Source organism: Kogia breviceps, chromosome 4 (assembly GCF_026419965.1).
Source record: "Kogia breviceps isolate mKogBre1 chromosome 4, mKogBre1 haplotype 1, whole genome shotgun sequence".
Lineage (NCBI taxonomy): Eukaryota > Metazoa > Chordata > Mammalia > Artiodactyla > Physeteridae > Kogia > Kogia breviceps.
The window spans coordinates 142,298,122-142,312,546 of NC_081313.1; the positions used below are offsets into that span (position 1 = coordinate 142,298,122).

Sequence of the window (14,425 nt, forward strand, 5' to 3'; positions counted from 1 at the left end):
CCAGTCCAATCTCTCATTCCACAGATGAGAAAACTGATGCCCGGAGATGTGGCATGACCCGGGTCTCCCAGCAAGGATGACAGAACTGGGACTGGAAACCAGATTTCCCAGCTTTGCCTGCCACAGTCCTTGACTTCCACCTTTCTGAGGAAAAGGAACCAAATTACATTCCAGGGTAACCTGGTCCTACCAAAGGAGAGCGAGTGGAGAGCAGAAGAGGAGGTGAACCTTTTCTGAGTGACTGCTCATCTTCTTACCACTGAGGGTACCTCCAGCACAAACCACTCTACTTGAATGACAAGAAACAAAATGGGGAGAAAACCCTCGTTCTTCTGGAACGATCCCATGTCAGCCCCAGTGCACAGAGCGTTTTCATACAGGGAAAGGAGAAGCAGGTCTGTGTGCAGGCCAACCTCAGAAGCAAGGCCTCCCATGATGGCTGCATCCCTGTGCCAGGACAAACCAGTGGCTCCCACACCTGAAACTCAGCCCAGGTGTACACGAGGAAGGTGCAACTGATGATAAAGGTGAATGGGGGGGACTTCCTTGGTGGTCCAGTGGGTAAGACTCTGCGCTCCCAATGCAGGGGGCCCGGGTTCGATCCCTGGTCGGGGAACTAGTTCCCACATACCGCAACTAAGAGTCCGCATGCCGCAACTCAGGAGTACAACATGCTGCAGCTAAGAGGTCCGCATGCCGCAACTAAAGATCACGTGTGCTGCAACTAACATCCAGTGCAGCCAAAATTAAATAAATAAATAAATATTTTTTTAAAAAGATGAGTGGGGGCTGCACGAGGAAATGCCATCGGCTTCCAGAGCACACCAACACCTGTACCACCAGCCAGCTGGCCAGACGGCTCTGTTTGAAACCAAGGGGAGGAGGCTCCACTGACCACACTTATTCCAGTGCCCACTGACCCCACTGCTCCCACCTAACTCTGCTCTCCACTTGGGGGTGAAGGCCAATGTTTCACAGGTTTATTGAGGATTATGGCCTCTGGAATTAGGCACTTGTGTGTGAACCCTGGCTCTGCCTTGAGTGACACATGGCTCCTTTCTACTTTCCAGTGTTCTTGTTGGCAAAACAGGGATACAAAAAGCTCTTATATCACAGAGATGTTGCGATGATCAAAGGAGATTACACAGGCACTTAACTAGAGTCCTGGTGTACAACAGGCACACAATACAGTTAATATTATTCATCACTAGTATATATCTTATTGCTTATGGAAAGTGCATTGTTAACTCGTTAGTCATCAAATGTATTTTGATGGATTGTCTTCCCCGCTGCGGGGCTACAGCCGGAGGTCCTGGGCATTGAGACAGCCATCCAGGGCACATCTGTTACCTCACTGATCCCTATGAGAGACTCACACTAGACACGGGGGTTTCAGTTCTAACTTCATTTCATAAAGCAGAAATGTAGTTAAATTGCTCTGAGGAAGGCATCATAGTGGTGAGAGGCCAGAACGTCTTGTATTGGCCAGAGTCCAGTACAGCCTTTTTACCCACCAGATGGATTGTCTGAATTGATCGCTGCTTCTTTGGCTGAGCACCAGATGAAAGCAGTGGGCTGCATTTAGAGGCCAGGCTTTATGAGAAACACCTACTTTTAAACTGGAATACCACTCCATGCGGTAAAGGGAGAGGCATGCTGGGAGCCGGGATTTAGCAGGGGAGGAGCAGGGTCACATCACCTGTCTTACACTCACTCTGCAGCTGTGCTGTCCGATAATGCTGCAGTCACTAGCGATCTAAATCTAAATGAATTCAGTTCCACAATCACACTGGCCACATTGCAAGGACTCAACTGCCACCTGTGCCTAGTGGCTACTGTCCTGGACAGCACACCTAGAACACTCCCATCACATAGACCAGCTAGTGTCTAGTAGACAGCACTGGGAAGCATCCACTCACTGAGCTGAATTTCCCTCTGCTCCACGGGTACGGAACTCCACAACATTATTATGGTCCCTGTGGAAGGAAAGGTCCAAAGAATTTAAATGAGAAAGTGACAGAGCTGCGGCTAGAGTCCAGGACCTCAAGCCCCTGCTACAGTCACATCACAGACCTGATGATCAAGAAAACACAGAATGGGACTTCCCTGGTTGCACAGTGGTTAAGAATCCGCCTGCCAATGCAGGGGACACGGGTTTGAGTCCTGATCCAGGAAGATGCCGCAGAGCAACTAAGCCCATGTGCCATGACTACTGAGGCTGCACTCTAGAGCCCGTGAGCCACAACTACTGAGCGCAAGCACCACAACTACTGAAGCCCACACACTCTAGGGCCCGCGTGTCGCAACCGCTGAGCCTGCATGCTGCAACTACTGAAGCCCATGCACCTAGAGCCTGTGCTCCGCAACAAGAGAAGCCACCGCCGTGAGAAGCCCGTGCACTGCAATGAAAAGTAACCCCCGCTCACGGTAACTAGAGAAAGCCCATGCACAGCAACAAAGACCCAATGCAGCCAAAAAAGAAAATACAGAATGATACATGCAGCAGGAGGGAGAACAGGGAATCTGGCCGATCGGGGGAAAGGTCCTGTTTGTGAAGAACTGGGGACTCTGATATTGGGTTAGCTTTCCCAGGGATGCACCATAATCGTGTGGTAGAGAATCCGGTACAGGTCAGCCCTGACCTCTCTCTGCTTTGTAGAGGACACCAGACAAGGATTTTGAAGCCTGGATAACAAAAGGGGGTACAAGGAAAATGAGTCTCAGATCTGCCTCTGCCACCCAGGGTTTTATAGCCCTGGGGCAATCCCTTCCTCTTTCTTTCTTCTATATTCAACCATCATGGCAATTATCCATGAATACCGTCACTGTTCTGAAGCCTTCAGAAAGTCTAAAAAAAGGATAAGCTTTTAACTTGCTCTGCAAGTTAAAAATAGTCTGTTTCAGCCTTTAGTTATTTCTAAATAGAGTTGGTGATGTCCCTCAAACCTTCAGGGTTGAATATGGAGGAAAGTTGGAGGTGAAGTGTCTGTAGGCTGATGACAAAATGGCATTCTCATCATGGATAACCTGATGCTCAACAAATGTTGATCTGCTGTGTGACCTGGAATAAAACACTTGTCCTCTCTGGGGTCTGGGTCTCTCTCTGCCTAATGTTTAACCACACAGTGGTGGCTCCAGATGTTCCAGTTTGGGTGAGAAGTGGGGTGGAATCAGCTGAGGCAGCCATCAGACCTAAGCCTGGGTGTGGTTAAGGGTCTGGACTCAGAACCTAGGCTCCAATCCACCACTGACCAGCCAGTTTCTTAACCTGTTTAAGACTCATCTCCCGTACTGCTAAAAAGGGATGGTCAAATGAGATCATTCACGTAAAGAACTTAGAGTACTACACATATAACAAGTGCTTCATACACGTTAGCTAATAGCATCACCCGTCCCTGCTCAGTAGTAGGCTGTGTGTGACCTGGGGGGAAATCAGTTCCCATTCTGAGCCTCAGTTCATTTACCCATGAAGTATGGTGATTGTATTAACATTGGATGATCACTCAAGTCACACTCGACTCTGAAATTTTAAGGAACTGTGCAATGCAGATTTAGTCACGTAGGAATGTGTTCTGGGATATGTCCTTCAACTCACTGTCAACTGGGAAGCAACGTGTGCTGCTCCAGAGTGGCACAGCACAGAGACGGGATTTCACTCTAAGAGCACATGGATGGGCTGAAAACGTAGCTTCTAGCCTGCCTGCTTTTGTACTGTTAAAGGGAGTATGAATTATTCCTCCTGGTCCCCAGGATGCTCCAGCCCACTCAAGAGAAGGGAGGATTTTAGCAGAGACAATGAGCCCCTGGAGGAGATAAGTCAGAAGACCTGCCCAGCCCTCCCAGCTCTGACAGTCTGTCCTCTCCCTTCCCTCTCTCATATTAGCCCGGAGGACAGATGGGTACTTCATGATACGAGTTAAGTGAAGTCCCTGTGCTCCACTCTGCTAAGAATTAAGTGACAACAGAAACAGAAGCTTGTGAGATCAGAATCTTTTCTCAGACTGGATGGAGATGTTCCATTTCATCATGACTTTAAAAAGCAATCTAAACACTTGTTCTTGATTTTACTAAAACAGATATACAAGATAAGTATGTTTAGCAAAAATATCCTTAATAGAAATATTTTTTAAAGGGCGAAACTTTTCTTTTAAAGCCAGGACCACAGGGTTGCAAACGGAGCACTGTCTTTCTGTCCTAGCTGGACTGGATATTTAGCTGAATCAAAATACGCCTGACACTGAAGAAAGATAATGGGGGAAGAAGGCGGGAAGAGTGAGCCTCCCGCTAATACACTGGGGGAAGAGGAAGAGAAAGGGACTCAAACCGAGGGCTCACTAGCCAAGGCATCTGTTGACCACAAGGCAAAATGTGGCAAACTAGTTTTCACTAATTCCAGAGGTGGGAATCAGTACTTGGGCAAGATACAGGAGCAACTAAAACCTCTTCTAGCACTGAATGTCTTCACTCCATGAGTTAAAATAAAGCCCTCTAGAAAGAGAAACCCAAGAAGGCAGAGATCTCAGGAAGCAGCCACCTGGGAATACCCTATCCCTACTCCCCCACGAAAAGAGCACCCCATGCAAAGAGGAAGACCACAAACTCCCAACTGGCAGTTGCCAGACCTCTGCATTAGCCTAGCTGTGGCATGAACAGAAAGGGGGCCCTGAGGACAACCAGACCACATGATTAGTGAAGAGGGCTCCAGTGGTATTACAAAACATCTTCCCTTTGGGTTAAGAAACACTGAAAATGTGACTTTAACTGCTGAAGCAGCAGGAGGCCAATGGCCATGTTCAGAGAAGGAACTGATTGGGATTCTGGAGCCTGTGGTTGTAGACCAGCAGCAGAAAAAGCTGACTTATGCACAAGAGGAGAGAAAGCACTTTAGAGACAAACATGCACTGACAGAAATCCCTTGGACACTTACAGCTCCCGTGTCCAGAAGTGCTTGTTGCTATTTATTATGATCAATGCTGGTGAGGCCCACCTGTGTGACTCTTAAATTGGTAGAAATCTGCCTTTAAAATTAATAGCAGCCTTGGACAGGATATACAATTTCATTTAGTGGGAGTATAAATTTTAAAAATAATACAAAAGCACAGGAAACGACTTACATGTCCAACATTAAAGGAATAGTTTAGTAAATACAATTCATCAATAAAATGGAATACCATGCGGTCATAAAAATATTTATGAAGGATATGTATATTCATGATGTAATTTTAAACAAAATGCAAAAGGCAAAGTTATATGTATACTAGGATTGCAACTTTTTGTAAAAAGCACCCATGGCGGACTTCCCTAGTGGCACAGTGGTTAAGAATCTGCCTGCCAATGCAGGGGACACAGGTTCGAGCCCTGGTCCGGGAAGATCCCACACGCCTCAGAGCAACTAAGCCCGTGCGCCACAACTACTGAGCCTGTGCTCTAAGCCTTCAAGCCACAACTACTGAGCCCACGTGCTGCAGGTGCTCCACAACAAGAGAGGCCACCTCAATGAGAAGCCTGCGCACCACAACAAAGAGCAGCCCCAGCTTGCCGCAACTGGAGAAAGCTCGCGTGCAGTAACAAAGACCCAACGCAGCCAAAAATAAATAAAATTTTAAAAAAGAAAAAAAAAGCACCCATGAGGATTAACACAGAAGATAAAATGCAAGAAAAATTATTTTAAGTCACTGGGATATGGGAATTTCATTTTTACTTACTCCAGATCTAGACAGTCTTCAGGTGTTTTTACATTAACTTTCTTTTTTAGAGAAATGCTTTGGTAGAAATTTAAAATCAGGCTTAAAGTAGTTGTGTAGCATCACAGAATTTTAGACATGAAGCGATCGGATACCCTTCATATCTTACAGATGAAGAAGCTGAAGCCTTGCAACCGTCCCCGCAGTGGGGACAGGGGGCACAGTGTACAGGTATTAATGCTGCTGCCCTTTTTCTTTATAGCTGCAAGACTGAGACGTGTGAAAGGCCAAAAGGCATTGAAAAACCGCTTTGTTTGGACCTGGAAGCTTCATGCTCTAAAGGGTCTGGCTGCTTGGAATGTTTTACATTCGAGTCTAAACAGGCTTCTTAACTGAGATGATTTTGTTGTTATTCTATCTTCAATGACAAGTTTGTGACATTCTCATACCTAACTGAAATAAAATGCTTCAAGTGGCAAATGCCACAGAGAATCAGTTCAAACCACTGAAGGACAGGTTAGGGCCTCAAGGAATCCAAAGAAACTACTCTTCATACAGCCCCGGCTGCCCTCAGGTGAAGCCAGCCTCTTCCAGCCTCTTGTTCTACACAACTTCTGCACATAAGGTGGCCTGCTAAGCCTGCATGTCCAAACATACAGGCTGGAAGTAACTACTATCCAACATGAAATCATAAGAATATGAGCACCAGTCTCTGACATGTGTTATTTTCCTTTACTCTCCTCTCCAACAGTGTGAAATTAAGCATAAAAAAGTAGACACAGGGCTTCCCTGGTGGCACAGTGGTTAAAAATCCACCTGCCAAGGCTGGGAACACGGGTTTGAGCCCTGATCCGGGAAGATCCCACATGCCGCAGAGTAACTAAGCCTGTGCGCCACAACTACTGAGCCTGCGCTCTAGAGCCCATGAGCCACAACTACTGAAGCCCACACGCCTAGAGCCCGAGCTCTAAGACAAGAGAAGCCACCACAATGAGAAGCCCGTGCACCACAACGAAGAGTAGCCCCCACTCGCTGCAACCAGAGAAAGCCCACATGCAGCAATGAAGAGCCAACACAGCCAAAATTAAATAAATAAATAAATAAATAAAATTTTTTAAAAAGTAGACACAGCTATCTTTGGTGGATGGGGAAGAGTGGTGAGAAGGTTGAATTCCAAGTGGAAAAAAAAATGAGGCTGGACCAAATGCTCCTGCTTTCCTTGGGGACGAGGGTGAGGAAGAGGAGAGAAAGTTGAGAAAATGACAAGAAAATACCCAAAATAGCAATAAAATGAGCTGTCATTAAAACTTATAGGTATAATTGAAAACAATCAGTTATATCAAAGATCTAAAATCATATACCAATTAACCTTCTGCAAAAGGATCTGAAGGTACAGAGAAACAAAAACAAACGAACTCAGATAAATGCAATTAAGTTGGTGCTACAGTAAAATGCCTCTCCTGAATCCCACAATTACTTCACAGTCTCCAGGGAAAGCAAGAGAAGCCTAGGGCTGGGAGATGAAGGGGTTGCACCCTTTAATAGGATGACATGTAAGGCTAAGTCACAAGCGACCATAGAAGAAGGGAAAAACAACCCAATGAGCTTGAAGATCAAAAGTGGCTCATGTCATTTGAGAGTCACGCTGTAGAAGGGAGGTGAGACCCACAGACAGTGCCAGGAAAAGCCAAGTGAAAACCAAGAGGCATCTAAGGATAGACACTATGAGATCTGTGAATCAGAGACTGCTGGTTCCTGCGGGGTGCAGTGGAGAGGAACTGGCAGGAAGCACAACATATGGTATCGGAGGCTAAGCCAGGCTTGAGAAGAAAATGGGGCGGTGAGAGGAGTCAGGGCCAGCTCAGTGCCCCAGATCTGCCGGCAGGGACAGCACATTGTACCCAGACAGACCTACCTTCTCTCGAGGAACCACTCTGAAACAAAGCGCATTATTTGAGCTATCCCTATCCTTTCTTCCAACGCCCCTTAGATTCAAGAATCAGGGCCCTGAGAGTTGACATTATGAACACTTTTCACGTGGAAGCTGTCTCCTCAACACTCAGAGCTAATCCATCCACAGAGGAAACATACACATTTGATCAAAGCCTCCAGAGTTGCCAGCAGGAGACAGGAGTAAAATCTAGAAGAGTCCAAGCATCCTATCTTATCACACATTAAGGCAATTTACTGGAAAAGCAAGCTATATCACATTCCTTCCTTTCAGTTGCTTTGGGGCAGCAGTGGCCTGCAGGCAATGAGTTGTTTCTCTAGGCTGGTCTAGGAGAGAGCCGGAAGGGCTGTCAAATAAAGGCTACAAGAAGTCAGATTCTTGGTTGCCATCAGCTCTCTGGGGCTGCGGAATCCAAGGTACCCACGGTCCTACCCAGGTCCACCCTATAAGAAATCTTCAGCAGGAGAGCTGCCCAAGATTAAGGTCAAGGGACAGTCGTTAGTTCCTCAGCTCCAGTGAGTTTTTTCCACACAGATCCAGGATGCTAAGCTTCCAACACTGTCCTAGAAGTAATTACAGGAAGGCAACTGTGGGTGGCTTGAGGAGGTCCATTCCAGGATGGGCACTAGTCTGATCCCCACGTTTGCTTCGGTAAGGATGGACAGCCTCTTCCCTGTCCTCCTCTTGCTAACAGTTAACCAATAAAGTCATTTCTGACTTTCCATACTATGAGTGCATGCTAGACAACTTTCACATCATTCATCCCTAAAACATTCCATTCTGGTCTAATTAAAAAATCACATAGAACTATTTTTACTCCAAAGAAAGAGGCTTGGACTGGATAATTTAAAGAAAGTCCCAAGGAAGTCTCAATAAAATAATGAAAGACGTTTCTTTTCCAAAAGAATAAAATGAAGGAAAAAAAAATACTTAAACACAACCAAAAAGAGAAATCTATGATTCAAGCATTCAATTTGGAAAGAAACTGCAAATCGCCTAGAAATTTAAATTAGATATTACAGACCAATTTATTCAAGGATTCTCTATTCTATCAATTCACAGAATCTTCAAAAAAAAAAAAAGAATTTATTTTTAGTTTTGAACTTATACCAGTTTTAACCAAGAGCAAATAGGGTGATATCTCATCCCTCAACTCACACTCCTGGGTGTGTGGTCAGGGAAGAGGAGTAAAACACAAAGTGATAAATCAAACACCTAGGTTAATCAACAGAAATTTTCTAAGAAACATATTTTAGTAAGACCAACATCCAAAAGTGTCTAGAACAGTATCAAGCAGTCTCAAAATGAAATCCAAGGAATAGACTGTCACACTGGAAACACGATTATTTGAAAAAACAAACAAACATATACCTGCTATCAAAGTAAACTATAGTACTCATTATGCATATGGGTTAAATGGCTCTCTTTTAAACTTTTGCCATATTTCGTACGGAATAGTAATTGTGCATGCTTACAATGAATTATGACCATTGCCATTGCGTTTTAGGCCATATCTATAAATAAAGCACCGTTTCCATTCCCGTGTCCTTTAGAGCACATCTATAATCAATTCACTCCTTTCATGGACGTGCCTCAACTCTGAAGCTGACACTGCACCCCAAGTTCTCTGCTCACACAGCACTGGCCATTTCACTATGATATAAGTTCTCTCTCATGAAAGCCCTGGGGACTCGGTGCCCTCTGGAAGAAAACAGACAAGGCAATGATCTTGTCCTCTACTCACACGTCAGGCAGACCAGCATGGTGCGCACAGATAGGTCTATCACCAGCTCGCAATGCTCAGGCGCACGGGCCACGAAGAAGGGGATGATGATCTCAGCCGGGACGTAGAACTGGAGGGCGTAGGTGAAGAAAATGCCGATGGAATACAGCAGCTTAACTGACTGGTACAGCCTGCAGAGAGAGCCGAGACACGTTCAGAGCCGGCTCTGCACGCTCATACACCAGCAATGAGAGTGCAAAACAGTCCCAAGGTGATTTGGCCATATCTATCCAAGTTACACGCGCACGTGTCCTTTCGACAAGCAATTTCAGCTCTAGGGATTTATCTTGTAGATATACTTGCACATGCGCATATAAACTTACATAAAAAATATGTTACTGCAGCATTATTTAAGTCTGAAAGACTGGAAAGAGTTTAAATGTTAATCAGTGGGGAACTGGTTAAATAGATCATGGCACCCCCATATAACTGTTAAAAAGTAGGAGACAGGGCTTCCCTGGTGGCGCAGTGGTTGAGAGTCCGCCTGCCGATGCAGGGGACATGGGTTCGTGTCTTAGTCTGGGAAGATCCCATATGCCGCGGAGCGGCTGGGCCCGTGAGCCATGGCCGCTGAGCCTGCGCGTCCGGAGCCTGTGCTCCGCAACGGGAGAGGCCACAACAGTGAGAGGCCCGCGTACCACAGAAAAAAAAAAAAAAAAGCAGGAAACAGAACTCCAGGCGCTGATATGGTACGAGTTCCACAATATACAATGAAGTGAAATAAAGCATGAAGCAGAACAGTGTCGACAGTATGGTACCAACTGTCTAAAAAAGGAAGAAGAGGGAAAAACACTCCCCTTCACACACACATACATGTGACATTCTTACATACACCAAACATCTTCAGGAGAAAACATAAGAAACTGGTAATATGGTTGTCCCTGAAATGGAAAATTGTAAAACTGGGGTCCTAGAGAGGCAAGTGGAAACTTAACGTTTTCTGTATGCCCTTTGAACATTTGGAGTCTCTTCCACAGGCATATATCCTTTCAAAAATAAAAACAATTAAAAATACAATGTGGAGGAGCTTCAAGATGGCGGAAGAGTAAGACGCGGAGATCACCTCCCTCTCCACAAATACGTCAGAAATACATCTACATGTGGAACAACTCCTACAGAACACCTACTGAACGCTGGCAGAAGACTTCAGACTTCCCAAAAGGCAAGAAACTCCCCACATACCTGGGCAGGGCAAAAGAAAAAAGAAAAAACAGAGACAAAGAATAGGGACGGGACCTGCGAAGGAGGAAAGGTTTCCACACACTAGAAGCCCCTTCGTGGGCGGAGACTGTGGGTGGCGGAGGGGGAAGCTTCAGAGCCACGGAGGAGAGCGCAGCAACAGGGTGCGGAGGGCAAAGCGGAGAGATTCCCGCAGAGGATCGGTGCCGACCAGCACTCACCAGCCCGAGAGGCTTGTCTGCTCACCCGCCGGGGCGGGCGGGGGCGGGGAGCTGAGGCTCAGGCTTCGGTCGAATCCCAGGGAGAAGAATGGGGTTGGCTGCGTGAACACAGCCTGAAGGGATTAGTGCGCCACAGCTAGCCGGGAGGGAGTCCGGGAAAAGGTCTGGAGCTGCCGAAGAGGCAAGAGACTTTTTTTCTTCCCTCTTTGTTTCCTGGTGCGCAAGGAGGGGGGATTAAGAGCAACGCTTAAAGGAGCTCCAGAGACTGGCGCGAGCCGCGGCTATCAGCGCGGACCCCAGAGACGGGCATGGGACGCTAAAGCTGCTGCTGCTGCCGCCACCAAGAAGCCTGTGTGCAAGCACAGGTCACTGTCCACACCTCCCCTTCCGGGAGGCTGTGCAGCCCGCCACTGCCAGGGTCCCGTGATCCAGAGAAAACTTCCCCGGGAGAACACACGGCGCGCCTCAGCCTTCTGCAACGTCACGCCACCTCAGGCTCGCCTCGCACACCGTGCCCCTCCCTCCCCGCCGCCTGAGTAAGCCAGAGCCCCCAAGTCAGCTGATCGTTTAACCCTGTCCTGTCTGAGCGAAGAACAGACGCCCTCAGGCGACCTACATGCAGAGGCGTGTCCAAATCCAAAGCTGAACCCCGGGAGCTGTGCAAACAAAGAAGAGAAAGGGAAATTTCTCCCAGCAGCCTCAGGAGCAGCGGATTAAATCTCCACAATCAGCTTGATGTACCCTGCATCTGTGGAATACCTGAATATACAATGAATCATCCCAAATTGAGGAGGTGGACTTTGGGAGCAAAGATATATATTTTTTTTCCCTTTTTCTCTTTTTGTGAGTGTGTAAGTGTATGCTTCTGTGTGGGATTTTGTCTGTATAGCTTTGCTTTTACCATTTGTCCTAGCGTTCTGTCCGTCCGTTTTTTTGTTCTTTTTTTTTAACTTAAAAATTTTTTTTCTTAATAATTTTTTTTATTTTAATAACTTTATTTTATTTTACTTTATTTTATCTCCTCCCTCCCTCCCTCGCTCTCTCTCTCTCTCTCTCTCTCTCTCTCTCTCTCTCTTTCTATTTTTTCTCCCTTTTATTCTGAGCTGTGTGGATGAAAGGCTCTTGGTGCTCCAGCCAGGCATCAGGGCTGTGAGGTGGGAGAGCCAACTTCAGGACACTGGTCCACAAGAGACCTCCCAGCGCCACATAATATCAAATGGCAAAAATCTCCCAGAGATCTCCATCTCAACGCCAAGACCCAGCTTCACTCAACGACCAGCAAGCTACAGTGCTGGACACCCTATGCCAAACAACTAGCAAGACAGGAACACAACCCCATCCATTAGCAGAGAGGTTGCCTAAAATCATAATAAGGCCACAAACACCCCAAAACAATACCAGACGTGGACCTGCCCACCAGAAAGACAAGATCCAGCCTCATCCACCAGAACACAGGCACTAGTCCCCTCCATCAGGAAGCCTACACAACTCACTAAACCAACCTTACCCACTGGGGACAGACACCAAAAACAACGGGAACTACGAACCTCCAGACTGCAAAAAGGAGACCCCAAACACAGTAAGTTAAGCAAAATGAGAAGACAGAAAAACACACAGCAGATGAAGGAGCAAGGTAAAAACACACCAGACCTATCAAATGAAGAGGAAATAGGCAGTCTACCTTAAAAAGAATTCAGAATAATGACAGCAAAGATGATCCAAAATCTTGGAAATAGAATAGAGAAAATACAAGAAACGTTTAACAAGGACCTAGAAGACCTTAAAGAGCAAACAAACAATGATGAACAACACAATAAATGAAATTTAAAATTCTCTAGAAGGGATCAATAGAATAACTGAGGCAGAAGAACAGATAAGTAACCTGGAAGATAAAATAGTGGAAATAACTACTGTAGAGCAGAATAAAGAAAAAAGAATGAAAAGAAATGAGGACACTCTCAGAGACCTCTGGGACAACATTAAACGTACCAACATTCGAATTATAGGGGTCCCAAGGAAGAAGAGAAAAAGAAAGGGACTGAGAAAATATTTGAAGAGATCATAGTTGAAAACGTCCCCAATATGGGAAAGGAAATAGTTAATCTAATCAAGTCCAGGAAGCACAGAGAGTCCCATACAGGATTAACACAAGGAGAAACACGCCAAGACACGTATTAATCAAACTATCAAAAATTAAATACAAAGAACAAATATTAAAAGCAGCAAGAGAAAAACAACAAATAGCACACAAGGGAATCCCCAGAAGGTTAAAAGCTGATTTTTCAGCAGAAACTCTGCAAGCCAGAAGGGAGTGGCAGGACATATTTAAAGTGATGAAGGGGAAAAACCTACAACCAAGATTACACTACCCAGCAAGGATGTCATTCAGATTTGATGGAGAAATTAAAACCTTTACAGAAAAGCAAAAGCTAAGAGAATTCAGCACCACTAAACCAGTTTTACAACAAATGCTAAAGGAACTTCTCTAGGCAGGAAACACAAGAAAGGAAAAGACCTACAAGAACAAACCCAAAACAATTAAGAAAATGGGAAGAGGAACATACATATCAATAATTACCTTAAATGTAAATGGATTAAATGCTCCAACCAAAAGACACAGACTGGCTGAATGGATACAAAAACAAGACCCGTATATATGCTGTCTACAAGAGACCCACTTCAGACCTACGGACACATTCAGACTGAAAGTGAGGGGATAGAAAAAGATATTCCATGCAAATGGAAATCAAAAGAAAGCTGGAGTAGCAATTTTCATATCAGACAAAATAGACTTTAAAATAAAGACTATTACAAGAGACCAAGGACATTACATCATGATCAAGGGATCGATCCAAGAAGAAGATATAACAATTGTAAATATTTATGCACCCAACATAGGAGCACCTCAATGCATAAGGCAAATACTAACAGCCATAAAAGGGGAAATCAATAGTAACACAATCATAGTACGGGACTTTAACACCCCACTTTCACCAATGGACAGATCATCGAAAATGAAAATAAATAAGGAAACACAAGCTTTAAATGATACATTAAACAAGAAGGACTTAATTGATATTTATAGGACATTCCATCCAAAAACAACAGAATACACATATTTCTCAAGTGCTCATGGAACATTCTCCAGGATAGATCATATCTTGGGTCACAAATCAAGCCTTGGTAACTTTAAGAAAATTGAAATTGTATCAAGTATCTTTTTTTTTTTTTTTTTTTTTTTTTTTTTTTGCGGTACGCGGGCCTCTCACTGTTGTGGCCTCTTCCGTCGCAGAGCACAGGCTCCAGATGCACAGGCTCAGCGGCCATGGCTCACGGGCCCAGCCGCTCTGCGGCATGTGGGATATTCCTGGACCGGGGCACGAACCCGCGTCCCCTGCATCGGCAGGCAGACTCTCAACCACTGCGCCACCAGGGAAGCCCTGTATCAAGTATCTTTTCTGACCACAACGCATTGAGACTAGATATCAATTACAGGAAAAAAATACAAGCACATGGAGGCTAAACAATACACTACTTAATAACCAAGAAATCACTAAAAAAATCAAAGGGGAAATTAAAAAATACCTAGAAACAAATGACAATGAAA

General features: G+C 45.3%; 1 protein-coding gene across 9 annotated transcripts in view; it reads right to left on the reverse strand.

The window, feature by feature from the left end:
• SLC36A1 (solute carrier family 36 member 1) overlaps positions 1-14,425 on the reverse strand; it is a 302,007-nt gene that overhangs the window by 249,000 nt on the left and 38,582 nt on the right. For all 9 annotated transcript variants that reach the window (XR_010840298.1, XR_010840297.1, XR_010840300.1 and 6 more), the window contains one exon: positions 9,380-9,549. Coding sequence is in view for 5 of the 9 variants with exons in the window: in XM_067032033.1 (XP_066888134.1) it covers positions 9,380-9,549 (170 nt within the window). In the remaining 4 variants the exon portion in view is untranslated. The remainder of the gene's footprint in view (positions 1-9,379; positions 9,550-14,425) is intronic.